Source organism: Camelus bactrianus, chromosome 16 (genome assembly GCF_048773025.1).
Source record: "Camelus bactrianus isolate YW-2024 breed Bactrian camel chromosome 16, ASM4877302v1, whole genome shotgun sequence".
Taxonomy (NCBI): domain Eukaryota; kingdom Metazoa; phylum Chordata; class Mammalia; order Artiodactyla; family Camelidae; genus Camelus; species Camelus bactrianus.
The window spans coordinates 15,495,613-15,523,444 of NC_133554.1; the positions used below are offsets into that span (position 1 = coordinate 15,495,613).

General features: G+C 51.7%; 1 protein-coding gene and 1 pseudogene across 11 annotated transcripts; one reads left to right on the forward strand and one right to left on the reverse strand.

Annotated features, from left to right (window-relative positions):
• Positions 1-2,651: 2,651 nt before the first annotated feature.
• Positions 2,652-3,950, reverse strand: LOC105065910 (serine/threonine-protein kinase VRK2 pseudogene; annotated as a pseudogene).
• Positions 3,951-4,943: 993 nt separating this feature from the next.
• On the forward strand, positions 4,944-27,656 carry SEPTIN4 (septin 4). Of its 11 annotated transcripts, XM_045513769.1 has the most exons (15): positions 4,944-6,315; positions 6,367-6,486; positions 7,152-7,196; positions 8,402-8,409; positions 21,377-21,670; positions 22,048-22,141; positions 22,561-22,647; positions 23,147-23,270; positions 25,789-25,923; positions 26,037-26,154; positions 26,243-26,344; positions 26,543-26,639; positions 26,733-26,895; positions 27,058-27,157; positions 27,435-27,656. In XM_045513769.1, exons 1-15 carry the CDS (start codon positions 4,944-4,946, stop codon positions 27,492-27,494), a joined length of 2,919 nt encoding a protein of 972 aa, XP_045369725.1. In that variant the 3' UTR covers positions 27,495-27,656. The 11 variants fall into 11 exon arrangements, with proteins under 11 accessions (XP_045369725.1, XP_074198818.1, XP_074198819.1 ...); XM_074342717.1 differs by lacking the exons at positions 4,944-6,315; positions 6,367-6,486; positions 7,152-7,196; positions 8,402-8,409 and adding exons at positions 16,335-16,477; positions 16,670-16,740; XM_074342718.1 differs by lacking the exons at positions 4,944-6,315; positions 6,367-6,486; positions 7,152-7,196; positions 8,402-8,409 and adding exons at positions 16,335-16,477; positions 16,673-16,740.
• The last annotated feature ends 176 nt before the right edge of the window (positions 27,657-27,832 follow it).

Sequence of the window (27,832 nt, forward strand, 5' to 3'; positions counted from 1 at the left end):
TCAAAAAGTAAAAAATAAAATTACCATGTGACCCAGCAATTCCACTTCTGAGTATATAGCCCCAAACTGAAAGTAGAGTCTTCAAGAGATATTTGTACACCCATGTTCATAGCAACATTATAGCTAAAACGTGGGAGCAACCCAGATGCCATCAGCAGATGAATGGATAAGCTACATATGGTGTATACATACGATGGAATATTATTCAGCTTTAAAAAGAAAAGAAATTCTGCAATATGCTATGACGTGAATGAACCTTGAGGATATTGTGGTAAGTGAAATAAGCCATTCACAAAAAGAAAATACTGTGTGATTCCACCTACATGAGGTACTTAGAGTAATCAAAGTCATTAAGACAAAAAGTATAATGGTGGCTGTTAGTGGCTAGGGGTGAGTAGAATGGGGAGTTATTGTTTAGTGTGTACAGAGGTTTTGTTTGGGATGATGAAGAAGCTCTGGTAGTGGATGGTGGTGATGGTTGCACAACATTGGTAATGTACTCAATGCCAATGCGCTGTACATTTTAAAGTGGTCAAAGTGGTAAACTTACAAGATGAAAAGAGTTATGGGGATGGATAATGGTGATGATTTTACAACAATGTGAGTATACTTAATATCACTGAACTATACACTTAAAAATGGTTAAGATGGTAAGTGTTATGCTGTGTGTATCTTACTACAGTAAATTTTAAAAAAATTATTGAACAACCATAAGTGGACTAATTAGAAATTGTCATAACTATAGATTTATTGACACAGAAAAGTGTCCATAACATATTATGGAATAATGCTAGTAGGTATAATAGGACCCCATTTATATATATTTATAGTGAACGTCTACATGTGGTAAATGCATTGAGACACATCTGGAAAGATGCTTATTAAAATAGTAAAGTGGTCCTTCCAGGGGATTTCAACTTTTATAATTCTCTGTAAAGCCGTTTTCATTTTGGAGAATAGAAAGACTTTGGGAATACTTAGAAGTGAAATCTATGAGAGGCAGGACCAGAATGTCATTATAATTAAATAACCATAAACTTAATTAATTTTATTGTAACTCACTGGAAGAAAAACTGTTTAACAGAAAGGAAAGATGAGTGTGAAGCACAGGAAAGTGAAGCTTTAGGGACCAGACACTGGGGATGCCCAGTGAAAGCATTGTGAGTAGATGCACGAGGGTCCACCTAGTGCTCAGGTGTGGCAAGTGTTGCCCTCTTGCGGATCATCATGCTGACTTTCTGATCCAAGTCCATGTTCACCAAGCAACTTCTGTTCCTCTTAAAGTTTGTGTATAGGGAGAGAATGACCTGGCTTTACAGTCAGCTCAACAGTTGTGTGTCTCAAAGTATATCAGTATAAGTTACTATTCTGTTTTATATATTGGGCTCTGTGCTTGGTTAATGAGAATATATACTAGAGAAATGAATCCTATATAATCTACTGATGCATGAGATATCACCTCCAAACCTTAGTGACTTAAAACAACTGTTTATTATCTCTAACAGTTTTGTGTGTTGGGAATCTGGCAGTGGCTCAGCTGGGAAGTTGTGGTTCAGGGCCTTTCAGGGGGCTGCAGTCTGATGCCTTTCCGTGCTGACTCACTCACATGGCTGGCAGATTGGTGTTGGATGTTGACTAGGGATCTCAGCTCTTTTCCACATGGGTCTCCCCCCCCACATGACAGCTGGCTTCCCCCAGACTGAGCAATCCAAAAGACCAAGGTGAAAGTTACAATGTCATTATGACCTAGCCTCAGAAATCACGTATCATCATTTCTGCTATATTTTAATGGTCACAGAGGGCAAGCCCTGATTCAGAATGAGGAGGAACTACACAAAGGCATGAGTACTGGAAGGCGAGGCTCACTGGGGACCATCTTGGAGACTGGCTACCCTGGAACCCATCAACCATGTGGCCATTCCTGGCACACTCACTGCATGCCTTTCATTCAAAATAAAGCAGTGTACTATAGCTTTTACATCTGTCATCCCCTTTTATCTTCATCACAACCCTGCTGATAGGGAGAGCAAGAAAAGTGAGGGTCACTCTCAATGAACCCATCTGTGTCTCAGGCTAATAGAGTTAGATTATTTGTGAGGAGGAAAATTTCAAGATTCTGTGTTGTGTTTTGCAGCATTTCTGCTACAAATTACCCTTCATGTTTACTTGTACTGAATAATGAAAGGAAAATATTGATTTCTCCAACATTAAGAAAATATAAAAAATTATTCAAACAACCAAGATGGTTTTAATAAGATCAGAAAAGATCGATTCATTAATGGTGATAACACAATTAATGTTACATTTGATGGGAAAATTCAAACTCTAAATTTGTAAAGAAAAATATAATCTTCCTAGACAAGCAAATGAACATGATAGTCTCATGGCTAAAGGCTATGTATCAGCAAACCATACTTTTAAAAAAATAGAATCTCATAAGAAAGCTTTGCTCAAGTCAGCCAGTCTCAATTTTATGATAACAAGATATCAAATAAGCATAAATCAATAAATTATCTGCACTTCAACAAGGCTTACCCTTAGTGTCCTCAAGATACCTGACTTGTAAATGCTCTTCCATTTTTATTCTTTTCTATAAAACAAGATATAATGGCTAGCCAAATGTTTTATATCCTTTTTTAAATTTGATATCTTTAGAGAAAATATAAAGCAAGACAAACTAATATCAAAAGAAAAAGAATGATGAAGCCATAGTAATTCACATCTGCCTCTGTCTTTTCATTAAGAGTAAACTGGGAAATTGTAAACCAGGATCCTTTAGAACTTTCTAATTCTGTGACTTCCATACCAGTCGCAGAAGTCTATGTGCACCAAAGTGGAGATCTTGACTTGCTGAATGTATCTGAACTGGTAAAATATTGATAGACTTCCTAAAATGAATTTGGGAATTGTATACAGCTGGATTTTTGTGGAGAACTTTTTACTTCAGTTCTTGAGATCCACAGTATTATTGCCTTCCTGTGCTTTCCTGGGCTGTTTCATTGTCAAGCAGTCCAGTAAGCTCCTCCTCTTTTTGTACTTTTCTCCACGTTGCAGAGGACTCGGCACTTCTCTCACTGTGGACTTTTTTTCTATTAACCTATTTTGCATTTGATTAACTCGCTTTGTTGCAGCCTTTCATGAATCAATTTTTTGATTGTTTGGAGTAGACACATTTACTCTCTCCTTTAGTGGAAAATTCCAGTGGTCTTGAAGTTATTCCACCTGGGTTCAGAATTTTCTTGAGTACTTGACAGTTTGGCTTTTCGTCGTGTGCTGAATTATGAGTGTGTGCCGAATACTGGGCTATTTAACCTACTCCTCTGTGGGCAACCAAGCCAGTAAACTCCATGTCCCATTATGGCCTTTTCTAGGATATTCCAGATATTGTTTGTAGTTCCCACTGGGACGGTATTAGTAGGAAATCCATAATCTAAAAGATAAACCCCATCTGGTTTCTGTAATGCAAAAATAGATTCACTACTCCTGTATCACCGTGAACATATTTATTTTCATGTATATATTCCAGTACATCTAATATTCAGATTCCTAGCTGCAGGACAGTTGCCTTTTTAAAAGTACCGTTTTGGTCTGAGAGCTTCTGTAAATCTATTCCTAGTCTTTCCATTACCATCTCACTCTGATGCAGCTCCTCCCCGGGCCTGGAGTGCAGGCGCAGAGCCGGCCAGAAGCACTGGGTCCAGCAGCCACCCCCGGGACCCAGGAGCGAGAGGAGGCTAAGGGAGGCCCTCGGGTCCCTGCCTCCAGGGGTCTGCGGGCCCAAGGGCCATATTTTATATTCTTAAGACCTGAGTCAGTAGCTCAAAATTTCTCAGTCTACTGAGATTCCTGATATATTAAAATGTGGTTTTTAAAGTTTTTAACTTTGCCTCTAATCAAAGCTGAATATAAAGATCCAGAAACAATGAATCTGACCATCCTATAACTGCCATGACGCTTCAGAGTCAAAAGTGGAATTTTGGACGTGGTAGGGTCTGTGTCAGCAAGACAGAGAACCAGCATGTGAAAGGGAGAGAAAGATGACTGCCTCTCTCTTACCCAGAATGGTCATCCAAGCTGGAAAGTCATTCTTCAAATCAAGAAGGAGCCACAGTCCAGCTCATTAGGAAAGCTGAGAGGAGAGGATCGTGAGAAAGGACACTAACATTTATTGTGACTCGCACCTACCAGGCAATGGTTTCCAGACGAAGCAGCCAAGTCTCAGGCAAGTCAGGTAACTTGTACAAGGCACACAGTAACCGTTTGTGGCCGAAACCAGTGACCAACTCCAAAACTCTTCTCCAATCCTGTACTCACTCCACTCCTGGGCCAAGAATGTGAGAATTTATGATTTGAGTAACCTGGGATTTTCACCCCAGGGTCAACCAAACCACTTGTGAAACCCGCAAAAAGCTGGAGCTCTTATTTTTTGACTTGTATACAGTGCAGTTCCAAACCAAATTGAGACAACTTTGCACCGTGCACTTTATTAAAACGGGCTAACGCAGTGTGAATGATTTGAGCAGCCGTGCCTTAGGATATTCAGGCTGATTCCTTGTCTCTGGAGGAGTCTCTGAGAATTCCTGGAATCTGCAGAGAATAAGGGAGCCTCCCTTATACACTAGGAAACCCTGGTTTTGCTAAGAACTTGGTCAAAGCTTTGGTGGTGTCAACTCCAAAGACAAATCCACAGCTTCCTTGCAGTTACTGCTTGAGATTCTCTGGAGAATTGTGGCTGTATGCCAGGATGTTTAATAGGAGGCTCCTTCCTTTATGACATCACCAGGCAGGTAGCTAAGGGGACTGTTAGAACAACAGCCGCTTTTGTGGGAGTGCAAGAACAGCAGCTCTTAAAACTGAGGGTAAATATTCAGGCTTCATTAGGACCCTGAATACAAGCCAGCCGGTAAAATATGGAATCTACCCATAGAGGCACATACTATCAGATGGTCAAGACAAATAAAGTTGGGCCCAAGCTAGCGGTTTCAGCACAGAAAGAGGCTGAGGTTCTGAACACAACCCCTCAGCAGGGACAAGGGTACATCCTTTCCTCGAGCCAGCGGAGAGCCACAATCTCTGTGAACACCTCACCCCATCGAAGATCAGAAGCTGGGCCTCCCACCACCATCCACTCAGTGCCAGACTGCCCTCGAACTGAGACCCAATCGAAATCTGACGCATACCGCCATGCCTCGCCTCCTCGAAAGAGCCAGCAAACTCCATGTGCCATGCAGATGCCGCGGAATGTTAGTCCATCCAGAGAGGAATCAGCTAGAAGAGGGGGTGAGAGCAAACCAGGGCGTGACGTCAGTAATCGCTACTCATTAATTCCAGGTACCAGATCCTCTTACCGGTTGAGTTTTGTAGACCAGAAGGATAACTTAACAGTCTTGCAAGAAGAAGACCCACCTTCCAAGGTCCAGTACCCACAAGGAGTCAGAGTTCCCCGTAGGACTTTGGTTCACCCAAAGGATGAAGCAGTCCAAACTGACCCCATTCGAAAGAGTTTGACTGCTGCTGAAATCAGATCTCCAAGGAGACCCTCCAGTCCAGAACGCAGCAGCCGCATCTGTGCAGACTCTCGGACAACCCAGAGAAGGATCCCTGGCCAAGAGTTTGAAATGGGCCGTCAAAATTTAATTTATACAGAACCCAAGGCCTTGCATAGGAATACGAACTTGGAATCACCCCTCAAACTGTCTGCCCTTAAAGATTTGGATGGCAGACACAAAGTTTCTACACGCCCAGAGCCTGAGTCTATCCGAAAGCATTCTGTCTACACCGAAAACAAGCCCTCCTCGAAGGTCTTATTAACATCACCAGAAATGGAGTCCAACATGAAGTCCCCAATCAGAGGAGACAGCGAGGCTGGCCGCAGGGTCACCATCTCCCCCAGCGGATTGTTAGCACAGTCAGCTTCCCGTGTGACGTCGCGAAAGTTGTCTGAGAGCCCCCGCAAATCTTCCATGTTTGTCACTCCGGAGTCCGTCTCTAAGCAGCACACCAAAAGACCCTCAGAAAATATCTACACGTCCCCAGGACCCACACTCAGGTATCCGGAGCCCTCTGGAAAGCCCCCTGTCCAGGCAGAACTGGAGCTGAGCCCTCGGCCTTTACCCCCTCGGTCCTTACCTAGATATGGGCCTGACTCCTCATGGTGGGCCTTACTCAACTCTGAAGTTGAAATGCCCCAAAGCCAGCCGACAACACTTGATTTCGAGCCTGAGTCCCCTTCTCCCCTAGACCCTTCACTGCCCTTTTTTGAAATGGACTCAAGCCCTTTCTGTGAGGATCTGATGTTCCAGAGGGGAAAGGCAAGCCCGTCACCACCACCAGCACCGGCAACACCACTACCACCACCAGCACCAGCAACACCACCACCAGCACCACCAGAGGAGCCTCCAAGCTGGACACCGCTGAGGGAAGTGCCCCAGGCCCCCAAGCACACCTCCAAACAACCCATTCAAAGGTTTAGTGCTTTCTTCTTGGGTATGTGAAGAAGCAGACTGCCCAGGTGCAGCCCCGACTTAGTGAGGTGGGACGTTGGGGTGGGCAAGAAAGGCCCCCTCTTCATTCTGGGCCTCAGAGCTGCCCTCTTGCCAGTGCCAGAGCTAGACCCGTCCTTGAGCCCATTGCTCCATTCCTTCCCCACCAGCTTCTCTGAGCTCCAAGCTAATGACATCGATGACCATGCTTGGGCCGGCGTCAGGCATTGACTCTTCCAGGCAACGCTGCTTAACCTTTCAATGGAAGGTAGTAGAGAGTGGCTTGCAGGGTGGGAAGCTGCTTCCCGAGAGTGGAGATGAAGAACTGAGCTGGGGTGCAGGCTGGTAAGGGCTGGTAAAGAGAATAAGGTCCTCAGGTAAACATTCTGCCAACAAAGTAGAGAAGGTGGGGTGTAAATGAGCTGGGACTTAGACTTCCAAGAGGGGCAAGGCATTAGCAGTGGCACAAAGAGAGCGTAGGGGAAAAGGGAGAGGGAGACTGGGAATGTGACATTTGGTCCTAGGTGGGAGGAGCTTCTTAGGATCAAGGGCTGAGGGCACGTTTGGGTAAAGAAATGTAGAGCTAGAAAGGGAGATGTTAAGTAGTGCAGGGAGGGGATATGCATCCCACAGAGAGAAAAAACAAGCAACAATCTCTGTTACTTTCAGATGTCTCTGAGGAAATGTACAATCGTGTCATCTGGTGGCTAAAAGGTCTGTGCTTTTCCCCGTGGGTCCACAGTGGGGGGTTAGGAGGCAGGAGGACAGGTGGGAGGGTGGCTGTGTACCTGCAGAGCTGGGTCCACTAGGGTGGTACATGCTGGGGTTTCGACTTGAAGGAGCAGAGGAACTTCTTGTCTTGCCTAAAGTTCTACCATTAGAGTCATTCCTTTGGGACGTGGAAACTTTTTTATTTTCAAGAATCTCCTGTTAGTGGGAAGTAGTCACTTTGGGAATGGAGAACAATTTAAGCCTCTCAGATTAGCTGGTCTTACCTATCATGATAAAAAGCAAACAAACAAATGCCCCCCCCCCAACAAACTACCTGCTTCACAGTCTTACGCAGGGCTAACTCCCTACTAATTCAGGTTGAGGGCTCTCCTTATGTGTCTTTCTGCTTCCTCAGAACCCTCCTCAAGCCCCCATCCCAGGACCTAGGAGTTCCTTACTGGCTGCTGCCCAGGCAGCATCTCTGGGGATTTGTCTAGGCCCTGACATCAGTGGGTCCTGCAGCCGACTCTAGAATCCCCAGGGGCTGGGACCCTTCCTACTCACTTTGTGCTCCTGACCTCTCTGGTGGAAGGGAAGGTGGGGACCAACCCTAAGATAGAGAATCTTTGCAGCGAGGAGTTCCTGCTTCAAGCGTTGTGCACCAAAACATGCTGCAGCCCTGTGAGAACGAGGGGGGCAGGGCTCCGCATGAGGACGTTCCTGAAGAGGAGAGCGTCCTGGGAACGCAGTCCAGCCCCCAACAGCAGCCCTGCCCCTCAGAGGGAGTAAAGCTCCACGAAGGAGAGGTTTTTAGAAAATGCACTCTGGAGTTATATTACTGGGTTTGAGCCCTGTGACCACTGTTTTCTGACTGTGACCTTGGGTAAGAGATTCTACCTCTCCCTCTCCGGTCATTAGTTTCCCCATCTGTTAAAGAGACCCATGGCTTCCTCTTGGGGTTCTTGTGAGGACTCACCAGGCTATTGCAGGTAAAGCACTTACCATGGCGCCTGGCAACAGCGAGCACTCAGTAAATGCTAGCTGTTGTTGCCTGGGCCACTTGCACTAGGGAGGAATTTGGGCCAGGTTATGCCCAAGTCCACAGGACATCTTTAGTAAAATTCTCTTTTTCCCCTCCTGTTGGCACTCTCTGAATTCCATTTGCTGCCCCCTGGGAATGCCCGGCTTCTACTTCTCCATTATGGCAGATGAGGAGGTAAGAACACCCCTGGGAAGTTACTTCCAGTGTTTTTGTGCTCGCCCTTATCCAAGTCCCTCTCCTTGCTCTCTGATGGAAGCAGGTGTGAAAGGAGACAGATAGACTGCTCCCTATGGTTGGGCAGGTTGTTCACTGCACAAGGGCACCTGGCAGAGAGAGCAAGCAGGGGCTGAAATCTAGCCTGTGTCACACTTGCCAAGCTGTGCACCTACAGGGCTGCCTCTCCCCAGAGAGGGATTTGCATGAAGGTACCAGAGCTGGTTGCAACCCTAGAGAGAAAGAGTGGAGATCTTGTGGCAAATGATGAATCCTGCCAAGGGCTCTTGGGGAAGACTGTCTGAGAAGCCATAGGCTGGATCTGTCCCCACTTGGCTCTCCCCTCTCCAGCCTAGGGCACTCCAGAAAGGGGACGCTTTTCTGGGTTATACACTATTTGAGTCCTCAGATTGGAAAGGCACAAGGTGAACTCTGCTCTCGGCAGCCCCGTGTCCTGAATTTGGCAGAGTGTCCTGATTTCACAGTGCATGGTTCCCATAAGTACTTTCGTTCTTCTTGGCCCATGTTTGATAAGATAGATGAGCTCTTCTGCCTTCATTCCTTCTCTTGCCATACCTCTCCCTTACCCAGAGCCCAGTGTGGCCTCTGATGGGACCCAACCACAGGGAAGCCCAGAATGGACAGTTGACTACAGATGGGAATCAAATGAGGTTGGGGGTGGGAGGCGGACAGCCTGAACTCAGATAACGGAACAGCTGCAGGGGAGGTGCCAGAAATGCGGCTGCCACCCCTTCGCCGTGGCTGCTTCTCTAGCCCTGTGCCCTGGGCTCAGCTGTGGGTGGGAGAAGCTACTTTTAGAGATTATCTCCGTACAAGACAGTAAATCCTTCTCTCCCTTCTGCCTTTCTTTCTTTCTTCCTTCCTTCCTCCTTTTCTCCCTTCTCTCCATAAACAATTTTTATTCGGATGCTAAGCACTCTGCTAGGCACTGCTGGCAAAAGCATTGAAACTTCACAGCATACAGTCTTTGGCCTTGAGAAGCTTACCATCTGGATGGGGAGATAAGACATGGACAGGAAACCTTTAAATAACAATATGAAATAGTCTGTGCTCTAATGTTGAAATATATGAAACAGCCTGAGTAAGTGCTCTTGGAGGGTCTTAACAGAGAGGGAGTCAGCAGGGGATTTGAGGGGAGGTGGTCAGGTTACCCACTCCTTCCCAAAGCCGGGGTGGGGTGGGTGTCTTAATAGCCAGCCTCTTGCTCACCCCTTGATGCAAATCTATACCTTCGGGAAGGGGTAAGCTTATCCCCTACTTCAGGATATGATGCTTTTGATAGAGCGAGTTCCTCCCTGTTCTCCACCCTCACCCCCTTTCTTCATGTATCTTGTTTTAGTTTAGGAAGTCAAAAGCCTTGGCAGCAGGACGGCTCCTTCCCAAAATAGCTCTTATCCTGTCTTGATAATTGCAGCTCTCCAGCCCTATTCAGCAGCAGAGCTGCTCCCCAGAAGCTGGGAAGGGAAGGCTCCCAGGCATCTGAGCCTGCTGGTCTTCTCTGGATCTCTGGAAGTGGGTGGCATGGAGGCAGACAGAGCATGCGAGGGCGAGGCCTTCCTCTCGCTGTCCCCTAGGCTGCGTGGCCCGCAGGCGGTCCCAGGACGGAGGCTCTGTGGTGCTGATGTCGAGGGCCTGTGGTTCCACTCATCTCGGAATGGTTGACAGTGGAGTCTGTTCCAGATTCCATTCCCGGCAGGAGTTCTCTGGGGACCCAACCACAGCTCGTGGACAGCAGCGTGTATGTCGTCGCGCCCTTCTGGGTCCACAGCTGGGCGTGATTCAGCCCATCTCTCTGTCAGTCTCCTCCCAGGAGGCCCCTGAAGACCCTTCTGTCTAAGGAGCAGGGTGAATAGAGGCTTCTCAACCTTGGATTGGGACATTAGGGGCTGGAGTTATGCTTCACTGAGGGAAACATTCCTGACGGGGTTTTTTTTGTTTTTGTTTTTTTGTTTTTTTTGGTATCAGAACTAGCAGAAGCTCAACTGGAAGGTTTTGCGTGTTCCCTTTGGGGTCAGTGGGGGCTGTCTTCTCACACAGCCCTGGGGAGTTCCCTGGAATAAAGCAGCTCTTGATGGGAGGGGCTGCCCTGGCCCCAAGACCCTGTGTCCTCAAGGCACCTAACCTACTCGCCCTTGAATATGACTTCTCAGGCTGTCAGGGGACAAGGTGGTTTATTCCTTGCAAGATCTATCAATTATGCAAGACACCAACCCTGGAAAACAGGCCACGAAACAGAGGAGGCTGTTTCAGTGACACCTAAGGCAGGCTTCAGTGTCTTCAGGGTGACATGTCATCTGGCCCTGGTGGATGAGGATTTGCTCAGGTAGACTAACTCAGTAAAGAAGAACCCAGAGCCTAGGAGCAGTGCAGGGAGGCTGTGCACTCCTGGGGATGTTAACAGAATCCTGGGATATGGGTTATCTGCTCGGAATGCTAAAACCATCTTTCGGCCCCGTCATTCTCTCTTACTTTGTGCAGAGGCTCATAGTTGAGAGGAAAGGCGGTTGTTGGAATAATGGAGCAGAGCTGCTGAAAATGGGGCAGGACACCTCAGGAGGCTTTTCATAGCAGCTTGACCCTCGCTACCCTGCTTCTTTTCCTGTCACATGGTATCTTGTTCACTCCAGCTACCATGGGCAGCCTAGCACAGGGAAGGATGGGAGGCTGGCGACCTCTGGCCCCAACTTGCTATTTTGGGGATGGGCTGTGTTGACCAACTCATCAGGGTTTGCCCAGGATGCTCCTGGCTTTAGCACTGAATGTCCTGTGTCCTGGGAACTACCTTGGTCTTGAGCAAACTGGGACAGCCGGTCACCGTCGGGCAGGCGGTGTGGCACACCTCAGCAAGAGCCTCTGGAAGCACAGGGCAGGGCGGTGATGTCCCACCACCACTGGCAGACCTGTCCAGATTGCTCCCTCTGGCTAACAAATGAGGGCGGGAAGATGCTATGCATTCCTCTCCAACTTGATAGCAGAACTGAGGCCAGAATCCCTTCATTTTTTATTCTGCCCAGAATGATTCCCACAGAAGGAAGACTCTGCCACATCCATTTTGGACTTTCTAGTGTATTTCCAGAAACTACTTGGTTCCAACATTACATATTTCTATCAGAGAAGTTTAATGGTCTTTGAAATGGTGGCTTTTTCAAGTTAAGAAGAGAGACAGTGGGGCTGAGCAGACAAGGGAGCTTGGCTTCAGGGGGCAAGATGCATACTTGGATGAGGAAGCAACTCTGTAATGCAGAAGCCATCCTGACAGCTGTTCAGCCAGAGGAAGGCTGTCCTGAGAGACAGAAATGACCATGTCCCTTCAGCCTCCTCTGCTCAGCTGCCTTTGGTCCAGCTGCCGTGAGGGGAGAAGCCAGGGACAGCTGCACCCTGGGGGCTGAACGAAGACCTGGAGGAGGGGGACGGAATGTGAGGCAGATCCTGAGGGAAGCTCAGACTCTGACGCTGGAGGTGGGAGGACTGGGTCAGCCAAAGTCAATTCCTTGGCACACCTACCGCAGGCAGAGTGGTCTAGCTCCAGGGGTCTCAACAGTGGCTTTGGGCTCGGTAAGTCTGAAGCCAAGATCTGTTTTCTAGAGTTGGAGTGGCATCTAGCTGAAGACGCTGACTCCACAGCTGGGGGCTGCATGGTCATTCCAATGTCACTTTTCTCCCATCCTTTTATACCCATTACAAATGCACATGTCTAATCCTTTGGAGGGAAAGGCATTTGAAATAGTCACAGTTGACAGTTGCTGGTTTGGTGTTAACAATTCTGGTGTTCGCTGAGGTAATGGCTACCATTTATTTTAGCGATTATACCAATGCTGAGTTTGTTGTCTTAGTGAATCTTCATAGCAAACCTATGAGGTGGACTTTTTCTCCCTATTTCACAGATGAAGAAACTGAGGCTCAGAGCTTGCTCACCAGAACTAGGAGCACTTTAGGGAGCATCTGGCCCCAGGGGTTCATATGTGGTGTAGAAACCCTTGGTATTTCATGGTATTTCAGCAGCACCTTTAGGTATCAAGAATTGTGAGAGGAAAGGATTTAGTAGGGGTAATATCTGTGTCTCTGTATTTGAACTAAGAGACTGGGAGATGGGTGTGAGCTGATAAAGAGCCAGAATGAAGGGCAGGTTATGGGTCAACAAAGCCCGGGGCCTCAGGGCTTGTCTGTACTCCAAAATCAGAGTGGAAAGTAATCAATGAATCCGTTCAGTCAATCCACATTGATCAGGCATCTCCTGCGGGCAGGGGCCTGGTCACCCAGGCAGACATCACATGACATATTCCCTGTGTTGAAGTGAGTAGAGGTTAAAATAGAAAACATACTCCTTGTCCTTGAAGGGCTTGTGGTTAATTTGGAGAGAAAAGTATACAGATGGGTCCCTCGAAAGGATGTGGAGATCAAAGGACAAACAAAGTCCAGTGCAATGAATCAGCAAACTTCTAGCATGGAGGCATCTGGGGAGTAAAGGCCAGGGGGAGTCCAATTTTGGCTCAGTATAATGGAGACCTTGGTAACTCTGCACTCAAAGATTGAAGGGCAGTTGTTAGAGTCAGTGAGTTTTTGGCCGTGGAAAATATTCAAGAACAGGCTGAGAGGTCAAGGGGAAGGGGTGCTTTGAAGGGAGTCATACATCCAGCGGATAGTGGCTCAAGCATCCCTGAGCTCCTGTGCTCTGCACTGCTGCAGAGCGAGTATTGGAAGGGCCCTCTGGCTGGCTTCTGTTGCCCTGCTGGTTCTGGAACTGGCCCTTGCTGCAGTTGTTCAGCAAGTGCCAGGAAACACAGCGCTGTCTGACCTTGCTATCCACATCTCCTGCCTGCCTCTGAATCCTGGGACACTGGGGAACAATAAGGGAATGAGTGGGGCTTAGGGTGTTTTGGTTTCTTGCCTCTGCACAGACCTTGCTGACAGACTGGCTGAGGTTTCCTTGAAAGACACAACCCAGTGATGGATAGCCCTTTGGCCCCACTGGGGCTCTCTGAATGTATCATCACTGACTCATCACATCTGGGAGGAGGGAGGTACTATCAGCTCTTGTACCACTTAAGGGAAACTGCTACCGAGGGGTAAAAGCAGCCTTTGTTAGCCAAGCAGATCTGAAATCCTGATTTCCTGTAGTAATCACTCTTTATTCTTCACTCTGAACCTGTGTCCTGGCTTGACCTAAGTGCAACATCGTTTTTTTGACATCTCTGTGCCACACAACCATCACCCATGGGTGAGCAGGAAAGATCCAGTGGGGAGGGCCAGGAGGCTTTCTATACAGACCATGTTGGCCTGACCTAAGCAAGGGAGCCCAGGACAGCAGGCAGGGGCTGTGGTTGCGAATGCAAGTTTCCCAGAAGAGTCACCCTCTGTGCCAAGCTAAGTGTCCACTCTCCAGACACTTGGCTTGAACACCTCACCCCAGCAGTGCCCCAGAAACAGTGCTCTAGCTAAGGACGTCAGTGCCTGGTGGGATGTTGAATTTCAAGAGACGGCTAGAGCTCCAGGAGCTGCGGGGCACTGAGGCAAGGCTGGCTAGGCCACCTGCCGCCTGGAGGCGGAGAAGAGTGTTCAGTGGTCAGTGGCTCACATGGGGGCTGCTGTAGCTCAGCCCTTCTTCTGACCAGGTGTCAGACTCTACCTGTATCCACACAGAACAAGAGCACTGGAGTTGAGGGGAGAACAGTCCTCTCTTTCAATGGGGGAAGCAGAAGCACAGGGAAGGCAAGGGACTTCCAAGCAGTGAGGTAGTCACCAAAGCTGGCATGGGGACTTACTCCCATGTCAAGTTCTCATGGAGGCCTCTGAGTGCTACAGGGGTAGCATGCAGGGTGGTGCAGGTAGAGTGGCCCAAAGTCTGTCTTAGGCTTTTATTTTGCATGTTGGTGTGATGATTATAAAGGGACCATGACCATCAAGACCCCAAGATTCTTGGCTTAGAGAGGAGTTCCATGGTCCCTAGCCTCTCTTGGGGCCTCATTTCCCTCAAAGCAAGTTGGCACCAACGTGTCTTAGGAAACACAGGGCTCTCTGGCATCTGGGCAGCAGGTGCCAGAGCAGAGGCGGGATCCAGCCACAGCTGAGGATGAGCTAGCTGAGATGTGCCTGTGTCCACGCTGGGAAAGCAGCCGGAACTGAGGGGAGGAGGGACGGACGTTATGACTGTGGAAAACGAGGCTTTGTGAAGGGGCCTGTCTTCCTTGATGTAGGCTTTCTCCCCTGGGGCCAGTACCCCCAGCCCAGGCCTCACAGACTGATGGTGGAAGCACTTTTGAGTGCGTACATGAGTACTAGCGGCCAGCAGCTAGTTCCCAACAGTGGGGCTTTGTGTAGCCTGAGTTTGGTGTTCACGTCTGATGGCAGCAAGCGCTGCTGCTTCGGCAGACTTTCAACAGCCGTTGGTTTCTCCCTAAAGAAACTCCTATAGTAGGGGAGGATATAGCTCAGTGGAGGAGCACGTTAATAAATAATAATAAATAGTTAATAAATAAACCTAATTATCTCCCCCCTACTTCTCCCTCCCCCAGAGAAACTCCTTTATGACCTTGTTTTCCTGAGCTCAGCTTCAGATCCCCTGATCTACCCTGGGCCTTTTCCAGGAACCTCCTATACCCTCAGAGGTTGCCTCCCATCAGAGCCAAGCTGATGGCCCTAGTTTAATCCCCTCATTTTCAGGTATGAAAACTGAGGTACAGAGAGGTGAATTGAGGTCACCCAGCTAGAAAGTTTTCTCCTTGACTTGCTGGCTCATGAACATCCCTGATTGCTTTAAGCAAGGCACCCCTTCTGTCCTCCAGCCCACCAGTGCCAAATATTCAATAGCATCTCCACTAGCAGCCCCATGTTTTCTGAGCCTGATCTCACCTGCCGTACCCGGCAGTTTTGATGAATTCCAACCATGACCACTGGGTCACAGATCAGACTGAAATTGTATAGGCGGGTATCTGGTGCTTCTATCAACAGAGGGGGCCACCCCTGTGCCCTTAGTTTTGTCCAAAGTGTACTCAGGCTAGCCTGCCTACCCTGGGGGAAGGCTCTTGGAAGTCAGGGGAGGAGCATGCTTCTGGAAACTTCCACAGAAGACTGACCAGCTCAGACCTGTATTAGCTCAGGAAATCCCCACCAACTCCCCACCCTCTAAGCATCTACTTCCTCCTAGCTGCTGCTGACCCTTCTAATGCCTCTAAAGCTTCTGGCGCATCTGTCCTCACTGCATCTCACCTGCTCGCCTAGGATGGCCTCTCCTGAGGCCTTCCCCATCTTCCACAGCCCCAGGCAAGGCTCCACTGCCCCAAAAGGCCACACAGCCTCTCCCCTTCCACTCTTCCAGCAGATGATCCCAGGATAATTTATGCAGCAAATCCTCTTTAATCTTTAATCTAGGGTCCTGCAGGAAGGGAACCTCCCGTCTCTTCTTCACAGCTTGGGTGGAGGTGGGGAATAGCTGACGTTCCACTTTAGGAGGTGTGCACAGGGTCTGGACCATCAGTAACTTGGACATCAGCTGGATTCCATTCCCGAAAACCTTGTGGACTTTCAGGGATAACTAATGGTTTCTCTCCAATATGCGGGGCAAACCCCTCCTCTCTTCCGAAGTCGTCTTCTCCTGGGGATGCCAGGTGGGCCCTTCCTTTTTTTTTGGCGACTGGCTCAAGCCCCCACGGTGATGCGCTGCCTCGACAGGCCACTCTTTAGGGGCTGAGTAAGAAAGAGCCAGGTGACCAGCGCAGCCCTGTCCCCAGTGCCTCTCTGCACCTCGCCTCCGGGGGTCGCAGGCTGCAAGGTCCGCCCTCAGGCTGGCCGCCCCCTGCCCAGCCTGCGCTCGCACCGCGCGACTCGGAGGTGCAGGCCCCGCCCCGGGGCCGCCCCGCCCCGCCCCCGCTGCCGGGCCCCGCCCCCGGCCGGTCCGCTCTCGGGGCGGCGGGTGGGGGCCGGCGGTGTGGCGAGGTCGGCACGCAGCTTCGGCCGCTGGTCGCTCGGGCGCTGTCCAGGCGGAGCCGGCCCGGCCTGGGCTGCAGCCATGGTAAGGCGGGCGGGCGCGGGGCAGGGCCGGGCGCGCAGGGCCCGCCGCTCCCGGGCGGCTCCGCTGAGACCCGCGACGCCGCAGCCCCGGCTGTGCGGGGCGGGAGGCGCTGCCGCCCGCCGCGGGCACAGGCAGGCTCTGCTGGCTGACAGCGCTGCGTCGCTGCTCCCAAGTTTCTCCTTCTGATCCTAGCAGAGATGGAGTGGGCCCCGGCCCCCGTGGTGCTGCCCGCGTTCTTGGACGAAGGGATCGGTCCGTGCTGGGTGGGTAGGGGGCGCCGGCCGAGACGCGCAGGTTGGGCTGGGGCGGGCGCGTCAGCCAGGAGCGGAGGTGAGGGTCCTCGCCCTTGCCTGGGACAGCTGTTACCTGGGCTACCCTTCCTCGCCTACCTACCCGGGGCTCTGGGACCAGCACCAACTTCCTTTGGAAAACATACACAGGAGGCCCTCACACACTGCCTGCCCTCCCAAGAGGATGGAGAGACAGTTGGGCCCTTCTTCCCACAGCCTGGCAAGGGGCCGCACCTAGGCCCTTCCCACAGCACCCTCTGCTCAGGGGTCTCTGCGAGGAAAGCCCAGCTACCATCCTACCCGCTGGAATCAGCTATATCCCTCTCTCTCTCTGAGACAGGAACCATGGGGAATCTTCTTCCTGCTGCATCCTCCACCGCCCCCCCCCCCCACCAAACTAGATCCCTCTGCAGTCGGGGTAGGAGGGTGGGGGGAACTCATTCCTGCCACCTGCCTGTGATGGGAGGAGAAACAGTAACCCCAGCTAACCTCCCTAGAGACCCCCAGGTAGGAAGTTTTGATGTTTGGCTGTGAAGGTGCCAGCTCTTTTCCTGCCATCATTGCCAGAGCCTGCCACAAACACATTATGCTGGTTGTCAGGCCCTCCAGGCCCTTTGCCAGCTTCTCCTCCCGGCCTGGAAGACCCTCAGCCTGCCCTCTGCTTTGGGAGGCACAGGTTATTTACAGCAGGAGGAGATCCGTGACCTGTCTGTGGGGCAGGATGTTGGCTGTGGGCAGAAAGGAACTGCCTGGGCCCTGTGGAATCAGAAGCTTCCAGGTCTGGAAAGGCCAACCTTTTGGGCTCTTCTCTCTCAAGCTGTGTCCAGGCTGAGGCCCAAACCTTGGCCAGGAAGTCTTTGTGACCCTGTGACCTTCCCCACTGGGGCTTCCTGTGAGAGGCCAAGTGGTGCCTGCCTTTATCCCTGCCCCCATCCTTCTGCCCACAGGGGGACGGGCAGACTGATTGTACCAGGGAGGGAAGCCTGGGGGAGCACTGATTGTTCCTAGTGCCAAGTGTCCCTAGTGCAGAGGCCAAGAGGGGCTTTTTCTGCCACACACTAAGTTCAGTTCAGCTGAGGTCTTGGTGCTTTCAACTTGGCTGAGGCCACCCTGTTCCTCTGTAATTAGAGACACCCCATCACCACCAGAGGCTTCCGCCTCAGGCCCCTTCCCTCAAGCCAGCCCAGGCCTTAGACTGGCTGGTTCATGTTGAGCCAGACTTCTTTATGAGGGTCTCTTTGTGGAAAGAGGTCAGGAACCCAGCTGTTTTGGAGATTGGTGGGGGGAAGCTCCCCAGCCCAGGAGCCCCCAGGGGGTTTTAATTGGCATATGAAAGAATGATTGGCCAACATTAATAATCATCTGGTGAATTGAGATGTACCTTCTCTGCCCAGGTTCAAAGCAGCATGAGGTACTGGGAGTGCTTTCTTTCCCCAGCCTTTCTGGGAGGCAAGGAAGGGCCATTCACAATTGGACATTAAGGCCCTGAAATTAAGACACTATTCAAAATCACAAAGGGTGTTTCTAGCCAAACCAGAAACACTGGCCTCCTGGCTCCTAGTCAGGTGCTCCCTCTGCACACTCCCAGCCAGGTGCCTCAATTTGACCCCACCTAACTGACAACTTTGAATGTCTGTGATGCCAGCCTCTCGCTGACCTGAACTCATGCCCCTCAGAGACCAAGTGCTAGCAGCTCCCCTGTGGCTCTCTGGAAGTGCTGGCATGATAGAAGTGATACAGGTCCCCATGAGTCAGAGGTCAGGTGTCTTAGGATGGGAGAAGTCCCTGTAGCAAAGGCTGGGGCTCTCTGCAGGCAAATCTCGGGGCAGATTTCTGAAGGCAGTGGGGTTCTCCGCTGGGAGAACACAAAGGACACTGGAAAGAAAAGTGGGGCCCTTTCCATCAGAACCTATACCCAGGGGATTATAGGACATCCCACTCTACTTCAGCATTGCTTGAAGTTAAGGTGAAAGAGATTGGAGTCCTTCGGGAATGGAGTCTCCATGTACTGATGGGCCAGGTCACCTTGGGAACAGCTCTCAACCCCCTGACAGGCCTCAGTGTCCTTGGGGGTTAACAGGAGAGGCCAAATGGCTGGAGAGCCTGTGCTGCAGACAGACTTGGGAGGCTGGTGCTGTGCCCACCGGGGTAGGCAGCGGGCAGGCGTCATGGGGCAGCCAATCAGAGGAGGAGGGGACTGCAGAGAGAACAGAGGTCCTGCTGCAGCTGAGCTGTCCTTGGAGGGTGGGAGCCAAGGGACGGGGAGGAGGAGGGTGTGGGGAAGGACATTCCACAGGCTTTTTTGGCCCCTGACAGAGACAGAGGGGTTCAAAGAGAAAGGGAAAGGAGCAAGTCAGGACGCTGATTACAACAAGAGCATCAAGACCAGGCTGTTTCCGTGAGTGAGGAACTTTGCCTGGGAGATAAAATGAGACCTAGAGCTTGCTGACAGGGAGTCCGAAGTGTGGGACATGGACCGTTCACGGGGATGGCCAGGCAGTCCTGTCCCCGAGGACAGGACTGAAGCTGGGGTAAGGTGCTGCTCTGGGAGGTGGGTGGACCTGCCCTGTCTTCTCCCGGCATTGGCTGGGATTGGGGCTCAGAGTCAGAAAATGATTTGGTCACTTGCAGGGCTGGGGGCAGGGAAGGACAGACAGGAGGTGAGGACCCTGGTGTCCTGATTCCTTGTCTAGAGCGCCTGTGGGCTTCTCCACGCTGATGAGCAGCCAGAGCTGGCAGGACCAGTGGTGCTGGGTTCCTGGTGGCTCTGCTGGAAGGTTGCAGGGGCTGGGGGTCTCCATCAGTGCCTTCCCTTCTCCCTTCCCTGCTGCCCCTCTGCTCAGCGTGCCTGGAAAAACCAGACAGAGCACAGTCCTCTCTCCCACCCTCAGCCTGACCCCTAGACCAACCCCTGGGTCACTGTGGGGTTGTGTAGAAGGACGGTTTCCTGGAATTCCCCAGACTCTTTAGCTGCCAGAAACCAAGACCTGCCGCCCTCCAGGCCCATCCCTCCTCCATCGCCATTTAATTAATCATCCAAGCTGGGACATTTTTGAGAGTGAAAAGGGGCAATTATGCTAGGACAACAAACATAAACTGGGATGTTATGGTTCACCCCACTGGACCCCACAAATCGTATCGGTGAGAAAAGCCTGTTGGATCAGGCTTGCCTCAGGACAGTCTCCTCTGGCCACTTGGCCCCTACATGCAGGTTCTGGTTTCAGGCTAAAGGGTCTCTTTTCCTGTCCAGGCAAGCCCTGGGGGCTATGGCTACCAGCAGATGTGGGGACTTGAGGGGCTACAAGGAATAGCCTTAGGGGGCTTTCTCCTCTCAGTCCTTTCCCTCTGCGTAAACCTGGCAGTGTGCATGCCTGCGTCCCTCAGTCCTTCCCTTTGTAAAATGGGCACCTACAGGAAGACTGTGGTCATCTTATCTCCCCTCACCCTGGCTGGGAGTCCACAGCGGTCTGGGGTAGCCCCCACTGGCTTGGCCAATCCCCACAGGGTGAGTCAGCCTGTGAGACCAGCCCTTGTCCATTGTCTGGGGGTGGCACGTGGGTATTGTGAGGCAGAGCTGAGCCCAGCACTGCCAGGCACTCCCCAGAGAGGGCTGGCCCCCACAGGAGGGAGAGAGGAAGCTTTAGGGTCTAGAGCTGGGGCCGGAGTCGAGGGATGGGAGATGGGATGGAACAGGTCTCCAGAGAGGAGCCAGCCACTCCCTGCCTACCACCAGCGTGCTTCCCAGTTCAGGCCAGACCCCCTCCTGCACAGCCTACTAAAGCCTAATTCCAGGCTGAGGGGGCAGGGGGAAACTGAGGGTGCTTCCCCCCGTACATCCCTTGCAGTTCCAGGCTGTCAGCAGTGAGCCTCCCCTGGTCCCTCCCAGTGCCCCTTCACCCACGCTCAGCACCCACTGGCAGGCTTGCCCTCCTCTCCTGGGGCCCAGGCTCGGGCTCTAGTATGGCTTGGTGTCTGGAATAAGGGGGAGTCAGGTCAGCTGTACTGAGCTCTAGGCAGTGAGCCCTGGGGAGTGAGGGCCTCCAGGAGAGGCTGCACCTCAGTCCCAGCGCTCAGTGACAGGAGGCGCGGGGCCCCCTGCTGGCCCTTGATCTACCTGGGGCTGGCAGCTCCCTTCTCCCCTCCCTCCTTCCCTCCTGCCCCTGCCCCATTCTTACTGTGCACGCTCCTTGAGTCCTGAGCCACATTCCTCTCTCAGCTCCAATGCCTCTGTCTGCTCCCCCGCCTCCAGCCTGACTTTCTGGCCTTTGGGGCCGTCTCCGGCCCTGGCTTGGAAGGGCGGCCTCAGCCGCGCCCTGTTGAGAGGGGACATCAGTACTGGAGCTACTCCGCTCCCAAGAGCAGTTGCTAGGCTCTGGGGGCTGCCCAGGGCTGCTCCTGGACCCCGGGGCCTTTCCTGATGTCTTGGACCCTTGGACGTGAGGCACGCGGGCGGGATGGGGAGCACTTCCTCTGGCTTGGCTACTAGGGCAGTTTCTCTCTCTTCTAACCACAAATGCTTTCCTCTCTCTCCCTCTCGCCTCTGTCTTCCTCCTTCCTTCTTCCCTTCCTGCCACCTTCCCACTGACCCCACTCCACCCTCAACCCTCAGATCAAGCGCTTTCTGGAGGACACGGATGATGCAGAACTCAACAAGTTCGTGAAGGATTTCCCAGGAAACGAGACCTGCCACCAACCAGAGGCCAAGACCTGGGTGTCCGGGCCCCAAATCCTGGAGCCAAGGCCCCAGGCCTCAGACCTCTGCCAGGATGACCTGGAGTTCAGACCCCCCTCGTGGCCCCAGCCCTCTGACAGCCAGCAGTTCTTCTCTGCCTCAGCCCCTCTCAGCCCCTCAACCCGGCCCCGCAGCCCATGGGGCAAGCTCGATCCCTATGACTCTTCTGAGGTAGAGCTTCCAGCCCTGCCTTTGCCTTTCAATGGGCTGGTGCAGGAAGACCCAGGGAGGGGCAGAGAGCACCCGAGTGTGTGCGTGCTTGTGCACGTGTGTGTATGTGTGTGCGCACACGCGTGCGTGCTGAGCTGGAGCCTCTCTCTGTCCTGTGCCGGCCCCAGCTCTATGGTGTCGGCCCCCAGGTGCACTGGAAACTGACAGTATCAGCAGGGACAGGAGCCCAGCCGGTGGTCCCAGGTGGGGCCTCACAGGAGTCTGGCACTGCTCCTTTAAGGCTGGGCAAAGACCAAGGAGTGGGGCAGAAGGCTGGTGTTGGGCCCTGGGGGCCTTCTCACCTCTGCCCTGATGTCCTCTGCCTTTTTGTCCACTAGGATGACAAGGAGTATGTGGGCTTTGCGACCCTCCCCAATCAAGTCCACCGAAAGTCCGTGAAGAAAGGCTTTGACTTTACCCTCATGGTGGCAGGTAGAGCAGGGGCAGGGCAGGGCTGGACAGGAAGTGTTTCAGGTGGGGATGCTGTGGATGTGGGGGAGGGAGTACGAGTAGGGAAGGAGAAGGCAGTAAGTGGCTGTGCCCATGTGCAAAATAACCAGGAGCCATGGGTGGCCAGAAGTGTACATATGGTGGGGGGTGGTTATGATGAGGTTCAAAGAACACTTAACTATTGTTGGTCTAGTATTTGCCTTTTACTGTGTGACCTTGGGCAATCTCTTATCCTCTTTGGGCCTCATTCAATAAGAAGGCTGAATGAGGTGTTTTCTCTGCCTCCTTTTAGCTCTGCTATAATTAGATAAGAAAGCAGCTCCCCCAACACCTTGGCCCACTGGGGTTGCCTCTTGGCTATCGGTCTTTTGATTTGGTGCCTGTCCTCTCTCCCCTGTCAGGAGAGTCTGGCTTGGGGAAATCCACTCTTGTCAATAGCCTCTTCCTCACTGATCTGTACCGGGACCGGAAGCTCCTCAGTGCCGAAGGTAAGGAAAGGAGGGGAGCATGAAGACAGGCAGGCAGAGCTGACTTGGGAATTCAGACATACTCCAGAGTCTGTGGGATGGGGCCTTCCCCAGCAAGCAGGGAACCATGGCTTCCTAGAGAGACTGACGGCATCTCTCCATTGCCTGTGTAGCCTGGCAGCCTACCAGCCAGTTCCCTAAAGATTTGGGTGCCGAAGCAGGGCAGGGACCACAATCCTGCTCTCTGAGTCTCTGACCCCCAAAGGATTCCAGGAATCCAAGAAAAGAGCCGGGAGCAGAGAAGAGGCTGGGGCGAGAGCCAACAGCCACCGGCATTTCCTGTGTTGGGAAATTCGCTCCTTGTTGGTTCCCAGAGAACAGGCCCCCAGGCAGCCCGGAGGCGGGAAGGGGGGCAATGAGCACGAGGCAGTTTGGGCAGCAGAACTGGTTGGGGTGGGCGGTGTGTCCTGACTCGGCAGGTCATTGCCCTTGCCCCAGCCTCAGTTTCCCCCTTCTCTAGAGCGGATCATGCAAACGGTGGAGATCACTAAACATGCAGTGGACATAGAAGAGAAGGGCGTGAAGCTGCGGCTCACCATTGTGGACACACCAGGTTTCGGGGACGCAGTCAACAACACAGAGTGGTATGTCTGTCCAAGCACAACCCCAGCAGCCCCCCCACCGCCACCCATCCCGCACACACACACACAGGTCACACCTAGGCACAGACACAGCCCCAGTTGTCAGGAGGAAGGGGTTTGTGACCTCAAGCATGCCACTGTCCCTCACTAGACGGTTGTCTCCTCTGTAAAGTGAGAGGGAAAGGACTGGACTAGATGACCTCCAGTGTTGCTTTGACTCCGACCCATAATCCTGTAATGAAGGTGAAGACACAGATAGGAAAGAAGAGCCTCAAAAAGCAAACACACTTGAACACCTGTAGCACAGGGCCTGGCATATAGTAGGTGCTCAATAACTGTCACCCTCCTTCCCTCCGTTCCTTTCACCAGCAACATTTCAGGTGCCACACACAAGATTTATTGAAGGGGTGAGTGCATGGAGGGAGGGGTGAAGGGGAGGAGGAAGAGGCAAAGGGAAAGCCTGGGTAAACTTTGTTTAAACCCCAGGCACCCTCTAGGCTACCTGCCAAAAGAAAAGGTGGCATTGCCATCCCTTACCCAAATTGTCCCTGACTTACTTTTCAGGAACTGGAAGGATGGTCAGACAATGGTCAGACTCAGTGAGTAGAAGAGGAGGAGAATGGATGATGAAGACAGGAGAAAAGGCAGTGCCTTTGATGAGGAAGTTAGGCAGGGTGGTTCTGAGACCCCTAGACAGCATTTAATAACTGTGTGATCTTGAGCAAATGACGATATTCCCATTTCTTTAATGAAAAATACTGACCTTTACCACTTGACCCAAGTAGTCTGAAAATCAATCCGGAAAGATGCATGTGAATGTGCACTAAAAACTGCAAAGGTTGGGGAGGGTATAGCTCAAGTGGTAGAGTGCAGGCTTAGCATGCATGAGGTCCCCAGTAACTCCTCCCAAAATAAATTAACCTAATTACCCCCCCACACCCAAAACAAACAAACAAACAAACAAAACTGCAAACACTGTTTATGTTACACTGAATTTTAAGATGGTAATCTCAGGACCAGTGTAAAATAAAAATGTAGGGCCCCTTGTTCAAAATTTTAAGAATTTCAAGATGGCCACAGCAGAGAATAAACCAAGCGTGGGCCCTTCTGAGTGTGGGGACCCTGGATGACTGCACAGGTCAAATGCCCAGGAAGCTGGCTTTGGATAGTTGCCTCACAGACTGATCAGACCATTCCAGACTTTTCTGTGCTCTGAACCCGCATCACATGCTTTATCATCACAACATGTGGCTTTGGGTTCAGCACACTGGTTCATCTTCAACCTTCAAGCCTTGACAGAAGAGCCATTCCTTACATTCTTACAACAGCACTGTGCTAGTACAGGGTACGTGGTCTGCAGAAATATTCCTGATGGATGGAGGTGGCCTTCCAGGTCATCATCACCCTTCCTGATCTAGGAATATGTCTCAGCAAACTGGGCGTGCCTTGAAACTCTAGCTCCAACCAGCACCTACTTTAGCAAGCATCACTCCCTCCTTCAATAAATCTACTTATCTCCTCCTACCTTCCATAATAATAATAATTTCCCTTGCCTGGCACCTCATAGTTTACAATGCACCACCACATATTTAGTCAACCAGCAGGAATTTATTGAGCACATACTAGGTGTCCAGCCTGTGCTGGACATTTTAAGAGAGGCAGAACAAGGATGAATAGTCCTTGTCATAAGAGGCTTACAGCCCAGTGGCAGTGGGAGGGTGCGGGGGGGGGGGGGGGAGCAGCATGTGTGTCAGTCAGGGAAAAACTTTAGTAAATGGGTCAGGCAGTGTAGTGGCAAACTGAAGGCCAGGGACTTGGGTGGGTAGAGAATTTGCTAGATAAAATGATCTGGATTGAGTCTCTTTGCTGCACTGGATTTAGTTTCTTCATGTAGCAAATGAGAGCACTGATGCCTATAATAGCCACCTATCAGAGCTCCTATCAGTGAGGATTAAACTAGATAATGAAGAGCAAAGGACTTGAAAATTGAGGTTCTTGAATATATATATGTAGATAATATGTGTTGTATATACAAAATCTCTGTATGTGGGGAAGGAAAGGGGAGAGCAGAGGGCATTGGCATAGTCACAGGAGCCTTCGCGGAAGAGGTGGTTCTTGGATATGGCTTTGAAGGATGGAGTGGGTTTGAAGAGGTGGAGGAGAGGATGGAACCACCTTAACAAAGGCTCTGAGGCTGAACTGTGGGCCTGATTGAGGGCTGTCCTGGCCGCCAGTTGGTGTTCACCTGTCAGCACTGTGCTATTGCTCTGTTTGGTCAGCCGGGCACTCATCAAACTAGTACTTTTTGACCTCTGCCTGGGTGCTTAGTCTGATTTTCTATCAGGATGTACGACATGCACCCCTGTCCCACCCAGGCACCTCCCCGAAGTTGTAGTAAAGCAAGTCGAGGAATAACAAAGCCTTGCAAAAACTGCTCAGGGCGTGGGCTCCTCTGGAGTCCCGGAGCTCACTAGACAGCCCCGACTCCCACAGTTTCTCTGCTTGTCTGTCCCTGCCCCAGCTGGAAGCCTGTGGCAGAATATATCGACCAGCAGTTTGAGCAGTATTTCCGAGATGAGAGTGGCCTGAACCGCAAGAACATCCAAGACAACAGGGTGCACTGCTGCCTGTACTTCATCTCGCCCTTCGGCCACGGGTATGGTCCGAGCCTGAGGCTCCTGACGCCACCGGGTGCTGCCAAGGGAACAGGCTGAGAGCACCAGGGGCAGGGCTGCCACTAGCAGGTGGTCACAGATTCCTGTTCCCCAGGCTCCGGCCACTGGATGTTGAATTCATGAAGGCCCTGCATCAGCGGGTCAACATCGTGCCTATCTTGGCTAAGGCGGACACACTGACACCTCCTGAAGTGGAGCGCAAGAAACGCAAAGTGAGGGAAGCTGGTGGGGGAGGGGAGCAGGTGGGCTTCTGGAAAGGACGGAGTCCCCAGAACTGTGGGCCCCTCATGTGTTTGCCAGATCCGGGAGGAGATTGAGCACTTTGGAATCAAGGTCTACCAGTTCCCAGACTGTGACTCTGATGAGGATGAGGACTTCAAATTACAGGACCAAGCCCTAAAGGTGGGGCCACCCCAGGGCATCCTTTTCCCATCTTGTTTCTTCTGGGCAGAAGAGGGAAGTAGAATTCTATATAAGGGTGGGCTGTTGGGGTGGAAGAGGATCCTGGTTTCCCAGAATGAAGTAGAGAAGATGAAGTTATAGGTGGAAAGGAACAGGTGAGAATGAGGGATGTTGACAGGCACCCCTAACATCTTCCAGGAAAGCATCCCATTTGCTGTCATTGGCAGCAACACTGTGGTAGAGGCCAGAGGGCGACGAGTTCGGGGCCGACTCTACCCCTGGGGCATCGTGGAAGGTAAAGCACTGAGCTTGTGACCAGGGTATCTCCTTGTCTTCAGCGGCTGTCCCCTACCCATGTCCCTGGCTGACCCCTAGCCTTGCTATGCAGTGGAAAACCCAGGGCACTGCGACTTTGTGAAGCTGAGGACAATGCTGGTGCGTACTCACATGCAGGACCTGAAGGATGTGACACGGGAGACGCATTATGAGAACTACCGGGCACAGTGCATCCAGAGCATGACTCGCCTGGTGGTGAAAGAACGGAATCGCAAGTATGGCCGGAGGCCAGGACAGAGCTGGCAGGGGTGGGGTCTCAAGCGCAGCCTTGGGTGAGACCAAGCCCTTCCTTTGTTCTTCTACAGGCTCTGGGCTCAATCCAAGCAGGTGCTGGGGTCCCCCTAGCCTTACCAACCCCCCTTTCCCCTTCCCCTCAGCAAACTGACTCGAGAGAGTGGTACCGACTTCCCCATCCCTGCTGTCCCACCAGGGACAGATCCAGAAACTGAGAGGCTGATCCGAGAGAAAGATGAGGAGGTGAGAGCAGTATGGGGTGATAGAGGTTGCCAGCCTGGGAGGTCCCCTGCTTAATCATAAACCTCAGTGTCTCTTGGTTTGGGAATAGGAAGATACCTGGCCCTGGTACATATCTGGATCCTGGACTGTGGCTTAGTGGTTCTACCCAGGCACTCCATCACACCTCAGGGCTACAAAGGCCCTGGCTCAAGGGATCAGAGGTCGGGGGTGGGGGGCACTTCCCTAACATTGTAAGGCTCTCTGAAAGGCCTCATTTTGATACGTATGCGTATTCCAGCTACGGCGGATGCAGGAGATGCTGCATAAAATCCAAAGACAGATGAAGGAGACCCATTAGTTGGCTTTCAGCCCTGGATATTTAAATCACCTCCTCTTAGTCCTGCCCATGCCGGCCCCTCCCAGCACCAGCTCTGCTCAGGCCCCTGCAGCTACTGCAACTTCGCCTTACATCCCCGCTGCCTCCCCAGAGACTCAGAGGAAATAAAGTTTAACAAATCTATAGGTGGCTTCTGGTGTCACTGTCTGTATCTTTACCATCTCCTGGAGACTAAGAAGATCCTAGGACCCAGTTCCAAAAGGTGACTGCAGGAGGTGCTGGTTTCTGGCTTTTAGTAGGGAAGGGAGAGGGGGGAAATCTTTCTCCTCCCATGACAGGGTTCAGTCCCTGCCTAGAAT

Bases quoted from the DNA above. Each gene is read 5' to 3' on its own strand.
- SEPTIN4 (XM_045513769.1), top strand. From the start codon at position 4,944: ATGGTCAAGACAAATAAAGTTGGGCCCAAGCTAGCGGTTTCAGCACAG. The intron at 22,142-22,560 runs GTAGAGCAGGGG...CTCCCCTGTCAG, and splicing joins CTTTACCCTCATGGTGGCAG to GAGAGTCTGGCTTGGGGAAA. The intron at 26,640-26,732 runs GTAAAGCACTGA...CTTGCTATGCAG, and splicing joins CCCCTGGGGCATCGTGGAAG to TGGAAAACCCAGGGCACTGC.